At 54.0% G+C, this 19,340-nt stretch overlaps 1 protein-coding gene across 2 annotated transcripts in view; it reads right to left on the bottom strand.

The window, feature by feature from the left end:
• Nucleotides 1–4,477: 4,477 nt before the first annotated feature.
• Nucleotides 4,478–19,340, bottom strand: part of PNKD (PNKD metallo-beta-lactamase domain containing) — a 58,652-nt gene continuing 43,789 nt past the window's right edge. The window contains exons 2-9 of one of the 2 annotated variants that reach the window (XM_040986507.1): nucleotides 7,646–7,761; nucleotides 7,430–7,542; nucleotides 6,919–6,977; nucleotides 6,310–6,402; nucleotides 5,887–6,050; nucleotides 5,502–5,588; nucleotides 4,807–4,922; nucleotides 4,478–4,670 (exon numbers count right to left, since the gene is read on the bottom strand). In XM_040986507.1, coding sequence (XP_040842441.1) covers nucleotides 4,494–4,670; nucleotides 4,807–4,922; nucleotides 5,502–5,588; nucleotides 5,887–6,050; nucleotides 6,310–6,402; nucleotides 6,919–6,977; nucleotides 7,430–7,542; nucleotides 7,646–7,761 — 925 coding nt within the window. In that variant the 3' untranslated portion in view covers nucleotides 4,478–4,493. The remainder of the gene's footprint in view (nucleotides 4,671–4,806; nucleotides 4,923–5,501; nucleotides 5,589–5,886; nucleotides 6,051–6,309; nucleotides 6,403–6,918; nucleotides 6,978–7,429; nucleotides 7,543–7,645; nucleotides 7,762–19,340) is intronic. The other variant, XM_040986506.1, reaches the window with a different exon arrangement.

The following is a 19,340-nucleotide window of genomic DNA, read 5'->3' as shown; positions in this document are numbered from 1 at the left end:
GCCTATGATCTGCACAGGGGCAGGGATGAAGAACTGCTTGCTGGTTACTTTTTAAACCACTTGTTTATTCAAACCCCTTCAAGGCCATGTGTTCTTTTCCTCCAGTGTAATTAATCGTAGCCCCAGAAACCTGACACAGAGCTTTCCAATGTGACTGAGTACCTTTTCTCATGTGACTCCTAATAAGCGGAATTGTTGGTGAAAGCTTATGATTTTGCTATCTTGTATCGTTTCTGGTTTCAGATCCATTTTTTAAAAATTTTTTTATAGATTTATTTGAAATTTGGAGTTACAGAGAGAAACTTCCATTCATTACTTCATTCCCCAAATTGGTCCAAATAGCTGGGGAATGGACCAGGCTGAAGCCAGGAGCTTCATCCGTATCTCCCATATAGGGGCGGCAGAGACCTGTAAGTACTTGGGGTGTCTACTGCTGCGCTCCCCTGGCCATCAGCAAGGGGCTGGACCAGAAGTGGGGCATACAGAATGTTAGTATCCCAGGTGAAGGCTTTCCGTGCTATGCCCATCTATACCCCTAGAACCACCTGCCTCCCGCCAAGGCATACTGCTTCTGCCTATCATGGTTTAATCAGTGGGAATACAAGTGTGGTCACATGATCCAAACTAGCCAAGCAGAGAGACCCATTTCCCCATCTCTTATGATTGCATCAGGGCTGAACACGTGACTCAAGCTGGAGCAATAGTTAACTCCTGGAACTCTTGGGCCCTCAGCTGGGTTGGATCAATGGTAGCTTCCATCATTCCAGTGCAGGGAGGAAGTCTGACCCAGAAGGCTGGTTCTCTTTGAAATCTGTGTTCAGTCAGGCCTGATGCCACCGCATCAGAATCCTGCACCTGACAATCTCATGAGAGGATCAGCTTTCCTTTGGACTTAAGCCACCTTTTCTTTTCCCTCCCAATTTGTATCTGTTTGTCAGAAAGTCAGAGACGGGGCAAACAGACCTTCCATCTGCTGGCTCATTCGCCATGTGCCTCCAACAGTCGAGTCCAGGCCAGTCTGATGCTAGCAGTCAGGAGCTCCATCTGGGTCTCCTGCCCAGTTGGAAAGGACCTAGTATGAGAGCTAGCTTAGATCTTTGGCCTGTCAGTGTGAGCATTAATAGAGGCCAGAACAGGAAATGGAGCTAGCTGGGCTGGGTCCTGGGCCAGGCCCAAGTCAGGAGTCACAAAGTCCATTTGGGTCAGGAACCCATGCACTTGAGCCATCATTCACTGCTCCCCAGGTACAGAAGCAGGGAGCTAGATGGGAAATGGCGTAGATGAGGACTCAAACAGGGCAGTGTGATATGAGTTGAGCTGTCCCACGGAGCAGCTGGACCTGCTGGACCACAATGCCCACTGCCCCCTGAAATGGTTCCGACTCACTTGGGAGTGAGGAAATGGAGATCACTGATGCCGACGGATGAAACAGGGTCAGTGCCCCCTGGCCTCTGAGGTCAGTGACACCTGTCATCCTGCAAGTACAGAACCTGCTGCCTGTTTGCTGGCTGCTGGGGTCAGTGCCAGCTCGGGCAGAGGCCCGGCTCAGGAGGCTGGAAGATGGCCAAGCGGGAGGCTCCTGAGGCCATGGGGCCCCCTTTCCCATGCCGGCAGCGAGCAGAGCCATCACACAGCACTCAGAGCCTCTCCAGTGTTGTGAGGAACACAGCCTGTCCTCGAGGCCCAGCCGCTGCTGATGTGCCTGCAAAGAAGCAGATGATGGCCCAAGTACCCATGTGGGAGACCCATGGATTTCCTGACTCCTGGCCACAGCCCAACACAGCCTAGAATGCAGGGCCAGAAGAGTCAAGACCTCTTTCTCTCTCTGTCACTCAGCCTTTCGAAAAAATATTTCTTCAAAGAAAGCAAAAAAAAAAAAAAAAATTATGGACTGCCATTGTGATGCAGTAAGTTAATCCACTTGCTGTGATACCAGCATCCCATATGAGCTGATTCAAGTCCTGGCTGATCCAGTTCTCTGCTAAAGTGCTTGGAAAAAAGGTGTAAGATAGGCCCTGCCACCCAAGTGAGAAGCCCTGGATGAAGCCTCTGGCTTTGGCCTGGTCCAGTCCTGGCCATTGTGGCCACTTGGGGAGTAAATCCTGGCTCTTGGGGAGATTTCCTGGCTCTTGGCTTCGGATCGGCGCAGCATCAGCTGTTGCAGTCACTTGGGGAGTGAATCATCGGACTGAAGATCTTCCTCTCTATTTCTCCTCCTCTCTATATACCTGCCTTTCCAATAAAAATAAATAAATCTTTTTAAAAAAATGTTGTAATCACTTTATGAACGAAAGTGTCACCTTGACCTTGAAGATAAATGGAAACAGAATTGAATTGTTAATGGTTAACTGGGAACAGTTGCCTAAGGCATGTACCTGCAGTCTTAACACTTTTTTCATTATTTATTTTTGCTTATTTAGATATGAGAATGCGAGAACAACCCCTATGTGCTGATTACCTGATCAGGGCTGGGCTTGGCAGTGCTGAAGTTACTTGAGCCACCCACTGCTGCCCCCCAGGGTGTGCATTTGCGGGAAGCTCTGCCAGGAACAGGAGCAGGGACCAAGCCCAGGTATGGCGAGATGGAATCCCATAGCTACTTGCTCAGTTAAGCCCCTCCCTAGCCCCATTTCCTTTCTGAGGTATTGAAGATGGGCTAATGACTACTGTGCTGTGCTGGCTACAAGCACCTGCCCAGAGCCAAGGGCACATCTGTGCCTCTTAAGTTTTGGAAAACATTGATATTTGCAAACTGTAAGCAGTGAATCAACAGCATACAAGGAATGCTCATATGTTTAGGACATGGTAGTTTATGACCAAAGCTTAGAAGTGGCAGTCATGCCAAGTTATAGAGCCTGGGACTGTGGCGGGCAAATGGCGAGAAAGTGTGTCATTTCCCCTCTTGACCCAACCAAGACAATCTGCCAAAGTGCTTACACCTGGGTTAAATCATTCATTCAACATTTATTGAGCGCCTACTGTGTGCCAGGCACCGTGCTAGGCGCAGAAATAACAGAGATGCATAAGATACAGTCCATGCCCTTAAGGATTCACAGTCTAGAAGGGGAGACAAACATGTAAACAAGTGAGATAGGTGTGACAACGTGGTTAGGACAGAAGCATTTACAAAGTGCAAGAGGTAGCCTAGAGGGGAGGGGCATGGGGCTTGCCTTCCCGGAGCAGGGGGTCTTGGAGGGGCGTGTGTGAGATGTAGAGGTGTTTGCCAGGCATACAAGGCCGAAGGAACAAGGAAGGGCATGCCGGTGTGAGGAACAGTGGCAGCGAAGGCACGGAGGCGGGGGTTCTTACTACGTCTGGTGGTATTGCTAGAGTGCGCACCAGGGGCTGTGGCTGGCGAGCCTGGTGGGGACCAGAAAACAAAGGGAGCCCAAGGGTGGGGTGCATCTTGGAAGGGCCCCTAGAGGTAAGCAGAGCCGAGGGCAGCCTGGGGCCCTGGGAAGGAAGGCTTCCCACTGACCCTCCTCCATGCCTGCCTGAGGAGCTAACATAGGGGTCCTCACCATGTCCTGAGGGCCCAGGACCCCAGAACAGGGGAGCTGCTGAGCTGGAGGAAGGGAGAGCAGTGTGGGAGGGGGGAGTCCAGGCACTCAGGGAACCCCCGCTCCTAGACTGCCCATGTCTGTCTCCAAGCCCCTGCTCCCAGCCAGCCAGCCCACCCCTGGAAACTCACAGGGGTCTATTCTTGGCACAGTGCAAAGGGCCAGCTGAGCATCAGGGCTGAAAAAAAAAATTATTAGCTCAGAGGGCCACGCAGCTGGGGAGGGCGCCAGTGCCATCAAGGGAAATAGGCAGAAGCTCCTATGGCCAAGGTCAAGGTGAAGAGCTGCAGCAGCCTTGGCCCTCCAAGGCCCTCTCCATCACCCAAGGAAGGAGGAGGGCAGGGGCAGAGACCAAGCAGTAGGACTGGGCCAGGCGTGCAGGGAGAGCGTCTGGCGGCTCCGTGAAGCCCAGGTGGGCAGAGGCTGCATCAGCAAGCAGGAGTACCCGCCCCAGGCTGCAGGGGGGCTGCCCAGACGGCAATGGGCTAGGCAGCCAGACCTGCTGCCAGCCATCTCGTCTGGCTGTTCCCAGGAATGACTCTATCTGAGAAATGCTTTGGCAGGCAGGGTGGAACAGGGTCTGGGGAACACCACACCTGGCCATGGAGTGGGAGGGGACTAAGTTTCTTCCCTGACCCTGGCTGCTAAGGCCTCCAAGTCCTGGAAGTGAGGGGGGAGCATGGGAGGGGCCCCTCCCTGCTGGCAGGGTCCCTTCTTTCTGTCTCCCCTTTGATGACTAAGCCACCTCACTTTATGGGGTCTCCAAGCCTTTAATCTCATCCCAGTCACTCTCATGGCCCTGGTCATGAGGGGAGCCCATTGTGGGGGTGAAGTCAGCTGTGAGGGAGGGAAGGTGGAGGTGCAGGCCATGGGTGGCTCCCAGCGTGGGGTGGGGTGGGCTGGTATGGGGGGGTCAGGGGGTGGGCTGGGCTGTCACTTGCTCTTGTGCATGTCTTTCAGCCGGCGCAGCTCCTCCAGGAGCTGGGCTCGGGAGCAGCTGGTGTCGTCCCCAGTGGTACCAGGGCCAGGCCCCAGGGCCTCCTGCAGTGCCAGGCAGTGGGTCCGCAGGAACGGGTTGTAGGAACGTTCCTCTCCCAGGGTGGACGGGCACTGCAAGGCGACAGGCACTGGGTTAGAGGTGGGAAGAGATATACCCAGTGCCCACCCTGGGGTCTCAGCATGGGGCAGGTCAGTGGCCACGTAGCCAGCCGTGCCCTGAGCCCCAGCCCTCCCCCTACCCCCGCACCGTGCTCCTGCGCTCTAGCCGCTGCCTCTGCACCCACTGCAGCTTCTTCTCACGGGCCAAGTTCTCTGGCTCCACCACGCCGGCAAAACCCAGGTTCTCCTCAGCGTACTCGTGACCTAACACAGGACAATGGGAATGGGGAGAGGAGCTGACTGTGTAGCCAGAGAAAGTCCTCCTGGCTGTCCTGGTCCAGCACCTCCTGCCCCAGGGGCAGGACAGAGGAAAGCCACCAACTTCATGCCAGCTCACTTCGTCAGTGCCCAGTGTGTGGTTTGGGTTCAAGTCACAGCACCTGTATAAGCCCCGTCTCTCCTACAAAGCAGGTGCACGTGGCTCACATTGCTACATCCCCCGAACCTGCATTGGAGCCTGGTGCACAGTAAGATGTGCTGAGGATTCACCACGTGGAAGAGGTCCTGCCAGCTCCACGGCACCAGCTATAGGTGGTTGGTTTATGTTCTGGGCTCCAACTCCACAGTCAGATCCCTCTTCCTGTGAGCTGCAGGACCAAAGACAGGCCAGCAGGGGGCAGTGGCTGGCATGAGAACAGAGGTGCTATATACCTCAGGCTGCCCTCAGGGACTGGAGCCTGGACTCTATCCTTACCCCTAAAGGTGGGTCCCAGAAGTCACTAGGTGTGTCCTCCAGAGGCTGCCTGGTCTCCAGGGGAGTGAGGGACCAGGCAGGGGGCTCACCAGGCCACAGCAGGGTGTCGTCCTCCAGGCCCAGCACAGTGTCCAGCGAGCTCAGCATGGTCTCCGCGGTTCCCTCAAACGTCCGTCCTGGGGTGGAGTGTGAGGACAGGTACAGAGTATGTGGGCACAGGGCTGTCTGCCAACTTGCCAGCTCGAGGCCTCTGCCATGTCCTCCGTCCCAGTGGGAGCTGGACCCAATTGGAGCCAAGGCCATATGAGGCTCCACAGCACACAGGTGGGGCTGAGCTCCCCACTCTGTGCATACTCTGGGAGTTGTTGGTCCAGGATCCTTCTGCAGCCCCAAGGGCACTCCTGAGGATGTAAGGCTACCCCACTCCCACCCCGCATAGGGTGACAACAGATGGCAGCAGCCGCAGGCACTCACCACAGCCAGACAGGAAGAGCAGGTCTCCTGAAAAGAGGCATGAGGGACCTTTGTAGGGCTCCCCATCCAGCAGGTAGACCAGATGGCCTTGGGTGTGGCCTGGGGTGGCCAGGGCCTGGATCTGCAGCCGCCCCACGCTGACCACATCTTGATGACACAGGGGACTATGGAGCAAGGCAACAGTAGAGAAGGTGCTAGAATGTGTACGCCTGCTGTTCCCTGCTCCTACCTTGGCCTTGGGGCTGGGTGAGTCACAGTCTAGAGCCGAGGGTCTCAGGCACAGATCCTCCCCCTGGCTCTTTTGAGGGAGGACCAAGTGGGGCCTGGCAGTGCCAGTCTCCACCTGGGCTCAAACCCTCTCTAAAATGCCACAAGTGCGTCAACACAGGCCCAAACGCTGTGGGTGAGGGGCAGGATACTCACTGGGTGAGGTAGGGAATGCCGTCCTCGGGGCTCCCATACACACGACAGTCCCGATGCCATCGGCTAAGGTCACGATTCCCTCCACTGTGGTCCCTGTGGGTTAGTGAAGACTAGCAGGTGGCTTGCAGCGTCTCTGCCCAGGGGCCCCTCTCCCTCTGGCCCATGGCATGTCTAGGCCTTGCACCCAGGGGCCTCAGGACTGGGTGAAGTTACCCACACCATCCTGTCGACATCCTCTGCATGACCAATGCCATCTCTCTGCTCCAGGGCCATCACCCTTGAGTCCCTCCCAAAACTGATCTGGGGTTCCTGACCCTGCTGCATGTCACTGCCATCTCTCTGTTAGCCATTCTTAGACACACCCATCCATGCAGGGACCAGCTCCTGGACCAGCTGCATCCATGCCTTGTGCACAGTTGACATTTCATTAGCACCCAAGGGACGAAATGATAAACGACCAACCTGCCTTTGTCCAGGGCCTGAGAAGTGGTGTGGTGTGGCAGGAGACCTGCCCATCCTACTTCCTGACACCAGCTCTGGGCCTAGCCAGATAAAGGGTGGCCCAGAGAGGTGGTTTTCTGCACCCAGACCCCCCTCAGAGCCCCTTACCAATGCTTGTGGGTGCAGAGAATGGCGACCAAGGTGACACCCTCCTTCTCAATGGAAGCCTAGGAAAGAGAGACACACTGAGATAAGCTGGGTATTTAGCTGGAAAGGAGAGGAGACAGCGGGCAGGCAAGCCCTGGGAGTCCAGTACAGGGAGGGGGAGCAGGTGGGTCCTGGGAAACCGGGCAAGCAAGAGGAGGAAAGCAGAGGGGAAGGATCACTCCCAGAGAAGTAAGGAATGGGAGGGAAACACAGAGAGATGCCATCTTGCAATGCACTGCCCTCTGGTCCCTCCCCCTACACTTGCCTGCCCCTTCATGCAGTCATACCCTGGACAACCCTTCCCTGTGCATGCATGCCAAAGAGGGGGAGAGAGAGCATGTGTATGTGTGTGTGTGAGCTGAGCATATATGCACACAAGATGGGGGCACATTTTGTGGGCCAGGTAATCCCCTCTCCAGCAAGGAGAGGCTGCCACCCCCAGGCAGGACCATGGCCTTACCACTACCCTCACCTGCACGGCGCGAGGGTCTGAAGGGTCCACAGCCACAGCCAGCCGGGCCTGGGTGTCGATGATGAGGTAGCTGTAGTTGTCCGACAGGACGGGGATGGGAAGTACCTTCACTCCTGAGGGCAGACATGGGCTGGGTGCCCAGTCGGCGGGCTAAGGAGGGGGAGTGGAAGGGAGGGCAGGGGTGCGGGATGCTGGCCAGGGGCGGCTGGAGCTCACCGTTGAAGAGGCGGGGCTGCGTTTTCGAGTGGCCTTTCGGGTATCGGTTCCGAGCCCTGCGTAGCTGCTGCCGGTAAAAGAGGTACCCGAGCCAGGTGCGGGTGTACAGGCTGTACCTGGAGGGTGACAGTCTGTGGTCAGCGCCTCCCCTGGGTCCCTCTATGCTGTCTGCAGGGGGCGCCACATCTCCATCTCTTGGCCATCCCCAGTCAATGCAAGTCCACCACCACTTAGTTCTGCCTGCTGTTTGCCCTGCTCAGTACTTTGGGATAAGGAGAAAGAATGAGACAAACACACGTGGAGTTCCAAGTTGGCCAGGGGAGATGTGAACTGAATAATTTGCACAAGGGGATTCATGGAGGGAGGGGTTTAATCTAGCCAGGTGCTAGGCTCCTGAGAGCCTTTATGGGGAATGGGGGCAGAAGGCAGGAGGCTGGCATGAGAGAGGGAAAATACTTCAAGGAGAGTAGAGGGGTCAGCACTGTGGCACTGCACTTTTAAGCCACCACTCGCCATGCCAGCATCTTATATAACAGCATTGGTTTGAGTTCTGGCTGCTCTACTTCCAATCCAGCTCCCTGCTAATGCAAGTAGAAAGCAGTAGAGGATGGCCCCTGCACCCATCGGGGAGGCCTGGATGGAATTCCTGGCTCCTGGCTTTGGCTTAGGCCATTGCAGCCATTTGAGGATTGCACTAGCAGATGGAAGATTCTCTCTCCAACTCTTTCTTTCTCTGTGCCACATGACCTTTCAAATCAAACAAATCCTAAAGACAAGAAGGGCAGTGATGGCTGCAGGTTCACCTGCACCACAGGGACTAGATAAGGAGCAGATATCTGGTCCCATCCCCAGAGTGCCTGCAAGGTCTGGACAGGGCCTGGGAACTGACACTTCTAAGAAATTCAGTGTGCTGCAGTGCTGACTCGCCCCTGCGACAGGAAGCGTCAGGCTGGGGTTCAGACATGGCAGACAACAGGCCTTGTTTGGGAAAACCAGCAAGTTCTATCCAGCAGCTTGGCAGAGGGAACATGAGAGGCGAGGGTGGATGGGCTGACGTCATCCTGGGCCACCTCAGGCCACCCGGCATTAAGGGAGCACTCAAGCAGGGGACAACAAGGATGCCATATGACAGAGCTGGTTGTGCAGGGGTGTAGTTCCTCCTGGGCTCCCCACTCTGCCATCGCCACCAGGAACTCGGTGTGAATTCCTCTGTGGACGTGTGCTTTGCAAGTGGAACCTGACAGGATGCTAGCGCACCCGCGTGGGCAGGGATCTGCATGCCGAGCGTGTTCTGTCCCTTGCTGCCTACACACGCACAGCGTTTGAGATTCCCAGTGAGCACAGAACTCTGGGGGACCTCCTCACCCCATGCATGGGGATCCAATAAGACTCCACGTGAGTGCAAGGCAGGCACACATCTGTGATAGGAGGGGATGGACCCAGCTTCCCAACTAAAATCTCCAACCAGTTCCAGTTGGAATTTGTTAAGCTGCTGCTTGGGCCACCCGCACCCCACACTGGAGGGCTGGATCTTTTCTTTTTTTTTCTTTCCCTCATCCCCTTAAGATTTCATTCATTTGAAAAGCAAAGAGACGGAGAGAGAGGGAGAGACAAAGAGGTCCTGTTGCTTCACTCCCCAAATAGCTAACAGCTGGCTGGGCCAGGCTTCCAGAATTCCATCCGAGTCATCCCTGTGGACAGGTGGCAGGGGTGTAAGGACTTTGAGCAACCCCCACTGCCTCTCCAGGAGCATGGCAGGGAGCTGGATTGGACAGGGAACAGCCGGGACTCAAATCAGGGAGTGCTGTGATACAGCATGCCCCACAGAGCAAGGGGCTTACCCCACTGCACAAGCTGTCCCCTAAGGGCTGGTTCCATTCCTAGCTCCATTGTTTGCAACCCAGCTTCCTGCTAATGAGCATCCTGGGAAGTAGCAGGAGATGGCTCATGCACATGGGTCCTTGCCACTCCTGTGGGAGGCCTGGATTGAGTTCTAAGCTCTTGGCTTCAGCACAGCCCAACCTTGGCTGTTGCAGGCTTTTGGGGAGTGAACCAACAGGATATTTCTTGCTGCCTTCCTTTCTCTGTATTTCTGCCTTTCAAATACAACTAAAATAAATAAAAATACTGACTTGTCTGGGGCATCACTGTCCTACAGGAACACAACTTACAGCCATGTGCAAGCTGAGAAACATGAATTAGACCACTTCAGTGAGTCACTCTTGAGTCAAGTGTTTTTACATCTTGCATTTAAAACTGGCATTGCACAATAGGAACATGACTAGTAAAATTCCTGCTAGTAATTTAAAATTTTAATTTCTCTATACTTACAGTGACATTAAGTAGTGCCTTAAAAACATCATGACAAGCCTGGATTGGGAGGAGAGAGAGCTCAGCAGCTGACAGGAGCAGCCTCCTCCTCCTCCTTCAGTGGCTTTCACAGCATCTTGAACAACACAGGACCCCATACTACATGTTACACTGGGCCCCGTGCATCAGCACACTTGGGGGAGGGACAGTCAGGGTTTAGGATTAGAGACAGGATTTGCTGGGTGGCTGTTGGGGTGACAGGGGCTGGGGAGGGGGGAGCCGGGACCTCCTCCCTCCAGGCCCTGGAAACAGTTTGAGCATAAAACCAGGCAGGCTGCCAGGATGGCAATTTGGTGGAAGTGAGCCAGATAATGTTAAACATCTCCTCTCCACCCCCTGTGACTTGGGCTTGCTGGGGACCCTGCCCTCCTTAACATGCCTCGTGCTCCACTTTGACTGTTAAGTCTGTTTCTGCCAGTTCACGCTTTCACTTCAACAACACGGGTTTACTGAGCTGTCACTCATGGCCAGGCCCTGTGAACAAGGTTGTGTCTCCATATCCCTCTCTCCCAGCTTTATTCTAGAGGGAGGGACGGGAACGACAAGACACTTGGCCAGTGGAAACTGGGCAGACAAGAACTGGGCAAAGGGCTGGCCGTTGGCTACAGGGCTGTACTTGGCATCTATTTGCTTATTTTAAATGAACACACTTCTTTTATTTGACAGGTGGGGAGACCTCCCATCTGCTGGTGCCCCATGGGAGTTGGCACTCAATCCAGGCCTCCCACATAGGTGGCAGAGAGGCCCAAGCACTTGGACCTCCATCAACTGCTGCCTCTAGGCTGTGCATTAGCAGGAAGCTGCAACGGGAACTCAAACCCAGACCCTGCCACATGGGATGCAGACTTCCCAAGCAGAGTGCAGGCCACCCTGAGGAAATGACATCTGCAAGAAGCAAGTGGCAGACTGTGTCAGACTGCGGCAAAGGCGACCTAAGCTGGAGGAACGAAGGGGAAGTGCAACCCTCTGCCTCCCCTGTGGGACAGCGGGTGCAGGCTCAGTCCCTGCGCTGGCTGGCTGGCGTGGCGATGGCAGAAGGCTGGCACAGCCAACAAGAGCTGACTGGCTGGAGCCTAAGGCTCATAAACAGACTGCACAAAGCAACCACATGAGATTTCCAAAAGTACAGACTTCTTTTTGTCCAATTGGGGAAATGAGAAAATATTTGTATTCATGTATAAGGGGAAGATGCTGGAAAAAACACTGAGTTGTTGGGAGCTCTTGGCTCAGGGTGGTGAAAACACCAGTGGATCGCTAACGGCCCTTCTGCATGTCTGCATCTCCTAGGCATCGGACAGTAAATGTGCAGTGACTTTGGAGAGAGAGAGAGAAAACACAAACTGAGGTTCAGGAACAAGATTATAAGCTCAAGTGATGAAATAAAACCCCAGTGGGGAAGGCCTAGGTTGTTTTTACACACACACACACACACACACACACACACACACACACACACATTCCATCAGCAGTATAAAAATTGTTGGTTGAGGGTCACCGTGGTGGCTTATCAAGCTAATCCTCCTTCTGTAGTGCCAACATTGTAAGGATGCCTGTTCAAGTCCTAGCTGTTCCACTTCTGATCCAGTAAGCTGCTTATGACCTGTGAAGCAGCAGAGAGTGGCTCAAGTGCTTGGGCTCCTGCACCTAGTGCGGACCTCAAAGCTCCTGCTTTGGACCAGCCCAGCTCTGGCTGTTGTATCCCTTTGGGGCGTGGACCAGTAGATGGAAGATTTCTCTCTCTGTCTCTCACTCTCTCTTGTAACTTTTTCAATTTAAATAAATAAATTGTCATGAAAAGATTGTTGATTAAAGGGGATATGGCAGGTTTAGCTGCCATTTGGGACACACACATCCCCATCGGAGTGTCTTTGCTTTCAATCCAGTTCCTGTCTAATGCATCTGGAAAGCTGCAGATCACAGCCCACAGCTGGTTCCTGCCGCCCACATGGGAGACCCAGGCGGAGTTCCTGGTTCTCAGCTTTGGCCTAGCCCATCCCTGACTACTGTGCACAGCTGGGGTTTGACCAATCTCTTTCACTCTGTTACTCTTCAAATAAATACACCTTTACAAAGGAAAAAAAGAAATACAAACACAAACAGGATTGGGGGGACACATTTAAAATAAATGCAAGGGGCAGGCACGTGGCACAGTGGATTAAGCCAGTGCTTATGATGCCCACATTCTATCACAAATGCTGGTTCGAATCCCACGTATTTTACCTCTGGCCCAGCTCTCTGCTAATGCAGCAGAGGATGGCTCAAGTGCCTGGGTTCCCGTCACCCTTGTGAGAAACCTCACGGAGTTCCTGGTCCCTAGTTTCAGACCTGGTCCTTTGTAGCCATCTGGAAAAATGAACCTGCAGATGGAATATTTGTCTCTCTCTGTCTCTATTCCTCTACCTTTCAAAAAAATAAATCTTGTTTTTAAAGAAAACAAAACCTGAAAGTAGCCATATTTGTATCAAGACACAAAAAGGTTGTGAAACTGCTCCAAGGCGCACTCCCAAGGCCTTGGCTCACTTCAGAGGACTCCTGCTGAGGGCAGACAGGTTGGCAGAGCCAGGTGTCAGACCTGACCCCAGCTCCCTGGGGAGCTGTCTGCCTCCTTCAATCCCTCAGCCAAGTACCCATCAAGCTATGCAGAGACTGGAGCTATAGGGACCATGAGACCCAGTGACTGCCCCCTCCCCCACACACATCCCCCATCCTCCTGGCAGGCAGCTTGTAAAGGCACCTTAGCTAAGACCCTCCTTTTGCCTGAGCTGCAGACAGGGCTGAGCTCAGGACACACACACACACACTCCTCCCACCACACAGGTGCACAGTGGAACTCCTGACACCCTGGGCAACCAGCTCAAGTAGGATGAACCAAGGGATATGGGCACAGCCTCCAAGTGTCTCTCTCACAGAGTCCCACGCATGGCCAAGGCAGTGGAGGGACCCGGCTGGTTGCACATTCAGTGTGGCTCTGCACAGTGGGGGATATTTGCAGACCTCATTTGCCTCTCAATACGACACGCCTGGAAGGACACACACACAAGTCACACTTCTGTGGTGTCCTTACCCAAACTGTATGACAATCACTTAACTCAGCAGGAAATGGCCCCTGAACCCAAACTGAGACAGACTGTCCCAGCCAGGTTCTCTTTGGCACGAAGGCGAGGCTGGCCCAGGCTGGAGGAGCTTAAAGCTACTTAGGATGCAGATCTGGGATGCTGACTGGGAAGAGGACAGAGCGGGCATCTGGCCACATCTGGGCAAGGTATGAGAGCCGCTGGTGGCCTGATGCTGACGGATGTTTGCTGGCAATACTTGCTGAGCCTCAGTTGTGAGCCATGCCCACCCACACTGCAGTAGCACAGCGAGGGCTCCGTGAGAGTTCTCCATGCTTTTCTGACAAACCTGGGACAAGTTCCAGGGGAGAAGTTTAAAAACTAAATGAGGGGAAAGATAAAATAAAAATGAAAAAAAATGAGGTGCCAGCCCCATGGTATAGTAGGCTGAGCCTCTGCCTACAGTGCCAGCAGCCCATTTGGACGCTGGCTTGCATCCCAGCTGCTCTACTTCCAATCTAGCTCTTTGTTAATGACCAGGGAAAGCAGCAGAGGATGGCTCAAGTCCTGGGGTTTCTGCACCCACATGGGAAACCTGGAAGAAGCTCCTGGCTCCAGATCAGCTCAGGTCTGTTCTTTGGGGCCACTTAGAGAGTGACCCAGTGGATGATAGATTTCTATCCTGTTTCTCTGTACATGTGCCTTTCAAATAAAAAAAAAATTTTTTAATGGAATGACCCTTTTCTCTATGCCTGCTATGACCTGTACCCATGCCTGAGCCCCATGTCTTGCTGCATTGGTTTTTGGAAGAAGTGGTTCAACAAGAAGTGACCATGTGTGGTCTCCCAGGCCAGGCTGCCCATCTATGAAGCATCAGCATCAGGAACTCTCGCCTGCAGGATGGCTTGAAATTCAGTGGCGTGAGGGCCCAGCGCAATAGCATAGTGGTTAAAGTCCTCGCCTTGCATGCGCCAGGATCCTATATGTGCACTGGTTCTAATCCCAGCAGCCCCACTTCCCATCCAGCTTCCTGCTTGTGGCCTGGGAAAGCAGTTGAGAACGGCCCAAAGCCTTGGGACCCTGCTCCCGCGTGGGAGACCTGGAAGAAGTTCCTGGCTCCTGGCTTTGGATTGGCTCAGCTCCAGCCATTGCGGTCACTTGGGGAGTGAACCATCAAATGGAAGATCTTCCTCCCTGTCTGTCCTCCTCTCTGTATATCTGCCTTCCAATTAAAAAAAAAAAAATTCAGTGGCATGAGACAAGAGCAAAAGCAAAGCAAGTAGTCAGGTCTGGACAGGCAAAGCTCATGGCACCTGCTACTTCCTTCTCTACTCCACAGGGTGCTGACCACAGCTGCCCCTGCCTGGAGAGCCTGGGAAGAGTTCTCTGTCTCCCCCTACCAGATGCCAATAGGAGGGTGCTGCTTTTGACCTCTAAGACAGGGCCAGATCTCCCAGATCAGAGGCCATGCCCCAAAAAGCTACTAAGTGTGAGGCCCCTCCCTTGTTTGCTGGATTCAGCCCATACTTCCCACGTGCACTGGACACAGAGTGGCCAACAGAGAACAGGATGCACCTCCCCTGTTCTCAGGGAGCTAGTGACGCAATGGAAGTAGGCAGGCCAGACATTAAACCGGAAAAGAGCTGCCTGCTCCCAAGAGCTGGAATGGGGAGGCTGTAGGCAAAGTGGACGGGAAAGCTTACTATCCCCAAGGCAGACATTTGGGCTGGTGCAGTCAGCCATGTGGAGTGCTCTGGGTGGCATGGTGCTAGGACCCATCCAGGTGGGCAGGTTACAGGAGTTGCCAGGAGACCACCCCCTCGCCCCAGTGGGATGAGGCAGGGAGAAGCGGCTGAAGCAAGAGTCTGGGAGTGGGCAGGTGCTAGACTGTGGAGTGCAGGCACTGGGAAAGCGGGGAGGCCCATGGTCAGGCCCACTGGTCTGCTGCTGTGCGCAGTGTCAGGGCAGCAAGAGCAGAAGGTGGTTGGAGGGTAAGGGTCACCCAGGTGAAAGACATGGTAGGCGATCAGAGTGCAGGCTGGAGGTGATGGCAGGGTATGTTAGAGATAGGGGAGGAGAAAGTGGCTGGGCAGAGCAGGTCAAGGCCAGGCCAAGGTTGGAAGGGAAGGGGTGGGGGGCCTGAGGACCTGCTCATGTTGGGATAATGACCCCAGGCCTCTGTGAAGGGGACTTGCTCACTTCTGCCTGTAGGGCTGGGCTTGACCAAGCTCCAGTCCTAGCTGTTAGCTCCTCCTATTATGTCTCTGGGAAAGGCCCTATGGCCCCTACCAATCCAGGACACAGTAAAACCACACTTAGCACCCTCCTGGAGAATACACATGACCCAAACAGGATCCCTCTCAGTTCCACCTTGTCCTCCCTCAATGCAAACAGCTCCCGGGCAAATAGCAAAACACTGGTGAAAACTTCAGTCCCTACAGCACTGCACAGGGCTGAAGCCTGCTCCTGCCCCAAAGCCTTCAGTGGCTCCCTACCACCCAAAAAAAAAAACACAACTGACTCCCAACTAGCCTCTGGGAACTGAGATCACACAGGGTCAGCCTCCTCTCCTGCTGCATGGCTCAGAGGGCAAGAGCAGAAATACTTCAGCTGTCACCCACCAGTTAGTGTAGACAAGGGGACATACTCAGGCCTGGAAAACAAATGACATATAGCAATGGCTGTCAACGTATACCAAGTGCAACGATACTGTTGAGAAAACCACCCAACCATGTTTGTGAAAAAGACCATAGCATGCACACCCACCACGTGTCCTGTTTCAGGGTCTGGATACTCTGGACATGAATAGTCCAAAAATGAAGACAGATTGAGCTGTTGTCTGAAATGCTGGCACCCCATCTCCCAGTGTAAGTTAAGAGTCCTGGCTGCTCCTTACTAATGCACCTGGGGAAAGCAGCAGAAGGTGGTCTAAGTCCTTCAGTTCTTGACTCATGTAGGAGACCTGGATGGAAACCCAAGCTCCTGGCTTCAGGCCCTGGCCCAGCCTCAGCCATGTGAACCAGTAGATGGAATATTTCTCCTTCTCTTTCAAAGAAATAAATCCTTTTTTTTTCTTGAAAGATTTATTTATTTTTATTGGAAAACCAGATGTACAGAAAGGAGAGACAGAGAAAAATCTTTCATCTACTAGCTCTCTCCCCAAATGGCCTCAACAGCAGGAGCCTAGCTAATCCAAAGCTAGGAGCCAGGGGTTCCTTCCAGGTCTCCCACATGGATGCAGGGGCCCAAGACTTTGAGCCATCCTCCACTGCTTTTCCAGGCCATAAGCAGAGAGCTGGATGGGAAGTGGAGCAGCCAAGACGTGAACCATTGCCTACATGGGATCCCAGTGCTTGCAAAGTTAAGATTCAGTCATTGAGCCATTGCACCCGGTCCAAATAAAACCTTAATCAGAGGATAAATAAATAACAGCAACTGAGGGACAGTCCAGGTCTTCTACACTGGGGTAATATTTTATTTCTTGAGCTGTGGGATGGCAAGAGAAATCACATGATCTCACCTTTATCTGAACACTTAGGGACACATTGTAAAATTTCAATAGCCATCTCCTTGCGTGGGGCCTACCTGCCTGCAATGCCCATAGCATCCTGTGGGCCCTTCTCTGCTTATGGAAATTCTGACCACCTGTTAGAGCTCAGCTCACAGCCTCCTCCCACCCCTGAGGTGCCAGCTCCATCTGGGTCACTCGGCTGCTGCTCTCCCTGCCCCATCCTGCCTCTCCGCCCAGGACAGGCAGACTGCCACCTGCTACTTGGCTCAGGCTGGGGAGGGATCAGGCAAGCAGGTAGAAAAGAGAGTCTTGCAGGAAGCTGATCCCAGACCACCATGCCAGGCTGGCACATCTTGGAAGCCCCGTGAGGGCATGTCTTGCACAATTTAAGGCCTTCCCATTCCTCCTGTCCTCTCCAGTCCTGCTTCTCAAGTGTCTCCCCGCACCCCACAGGCCTTGCGGACCTGGGTCAGCAGGGTGCTCTGCCAAGCAGGTCACCCATACCTGAGAGCATGGGTGGGGTTGTGTCAATGGCATGCATAAGGTCTCAACCACCCTGTCCTATAGCCTGAAGCCAGGATCTGGGGCCAGGAAGGTCCAGCAGTGTAAGCAGGTAGAAAGTGCCCTGCACCATGAGTCTGCAACCCAGGAGGGTACCTGCCTCAGTCCTGGCTCTGCCCTGCCCTGCCCTGCCCGGGCCACTTTCCCCCTCTGCAGCTCAGGGGGTCCATCTTCAATAACTGTGATCAAGACCATAACCATTTCTACCATTTACCACTACTTGCCCACTGTGAGCAAGCTCAGGTCAGGTCCGCAGACTATCAATTATCTTTGAACAAGCCCAGGCAGGCAAGCACATTCTCTCCATTCCAGAGCCAGCGCAGGGGGGAAGGGATGTGTCAGGGTCCCAGAGGAGGGACAGGGTGCAGAGATTGACCTGTAGTGGCCTGATCCTGGTGCCCATTCTCTTTACCACTAAAAGCCTCACCAAACCCCAAACGAGGGGCAGTAGAGCAAGACCAGCAGCCCTGAACTATTCTGGGCTCTGACTCAATTCGCTTGAGGGCCTCTAGTGAGCAAAACGCTGTGTCAGGGGGCTCAGAGCCTGGCCTTGCAGCCCACAGACCTGGCCCTGGGGGATCCCTGGAATGTGACCTTAACCTTTGAATTCCAGGCCCCTTTCAGATTCTGGGAACAGCTCCAATTCCCCTCCAACCTCATTACACATGTAGAATTCTACAGACAGCCCCTTAGGGGCAGCAGGGAACTGCCCCCCAACACGCTCCCTGGGTCTGAGGGGCAGACCCCTGGCACAGAGAATCTCCAAGATATGTCATGCGTAGTGGCTGGGTAGTCGGATTAGGGTCTGTGTGAACTGCAAGTCTCTGCAAGAGCCCACGATTTAATGTCATCCTCCTACCTGTCACTAAGATGCCCCCTTTCCCAGGATGCACCTGCCTTACCTTGGACCTGAGGCAGGGGTTGGGGGAGGGACGCCATTAAAATCTGGTTGTTAAGCTCCACATAGCACTTAGAAGGTTTCATAAAATGCCCAAGTGGTTGCACAGAGGTTAAAGTGTCACCCCCAACTCATAAAAGAGTCCAACAAGGGGCCCAGTATGATCGCTCAATGGCGAAGTTCTCGCCTTGCATGCACCAGGAGCCCATATGGACGCCAGTTCGTGTCCTTGCTGCTCTACTTCCCATCCAGCTCCCTGCTAATGGCTTGCGAAAGCAGCAAAGGATGGTTCAAGTCCTTGGGACCTTGCACCCACATGGGAGACAAAAAAAAAAAAAAAATCCTCCAACTTCAGACTGGCCCAGCTCTGGTTGTTGTGGCTATTTGGAGAGTAAACTAGCTGATGGATAATCCGTCTCTCCTCTCTGCAACTCTACCTTCCAAACAGAAATGAAGTATATCTGAAAAAAAAGAAAGAAAGAAAGAAAGAAAGAAAGAAAGAAAGAAAGGGAGAGAGAAAGAAAGAAAGCCAGCCAGCCAGCCTACAGAGTGCCCAGGGCTTTAAAAGAGTAGCTGCTTGATGCCCCAGGGCCAAATGTGGGTTCACATGGTGCCCTGAGCTGCCTGTTCCTGCTGCAAGCTGGGACAGAAGGCCCAAGGTCACTGTTTCTCCAAGGGCCCTTGTTCCACCGGCTCCACAGGCCCTGGGGAGGGGAGGGGGCTCGGCAGGCTCTGACCTCCTCCCCCATTTCCCTATCTGGTCTGCTTTCTGATTCAGCAGTTCTGCAGCCAGAATCTACCCACTGCCACCTCCCTTTCCCACACTGGTCCTCTGGAACCCAAGGGGGTGACGGAGGAGCGACATGAGAGGGATAGGGCTGGGGTACACAGCAGCCAGCCTGGGTGAGCTGCAGGTGCCCGGGCAGGGGGCCACTCCTTAGGGCTGTGGCTGCCGACACAGTGTCTGTTCCTTGTGGGCTCGCTCTGGTGTCTGGATCCGAGTGTCAGGGGTTCCTCCATGTAGGACAGCTGGGAACAGTGCAACATATCCCCTCCCCCTCCCTCTGGCAACACAGTGGAAAACACAAAAAACGCTTTTCTTCCTCCTCCCCCCTCCTCCAGCAGGCGATCTCAGCACCTGCTGGGCAGCCCCAGAGAGGCCTCAGGCCAGCAGCTGGGGGCATGATGAGAGTGGCATGATCCTGGGAGGGGCAGGGAGGGGACAGGAGTGGAGGGATTCTGCAAGTCAGCAGAAGGACCTGGAAAGCCCCTCCAGCCAGGGTTGCATCCCTTTGTCCTGCC

The sequence above is a fragment of the Ochotona curzoniae genome, unplaced genomic scaffold (genome assembly GCF_017591425.1).
Source record: "Ochotona curzoniae isolate NIBS_2020 unplaced genomic scaffold, NIBS_Ocur_1.0 contig_4514, whole genome shotgun sequence".
NCBI lineage: Eukaryota > Metazoa > Chordata > Mammalia > Lagomorpha > Ochotonidae > Ochotona > Ochotona curzoniae.
The sequence above is the reverse complement of the archived record's forward strand: the minus strand, read 5'-3'. Positions and strand labels throughout refer to the sequence as shown.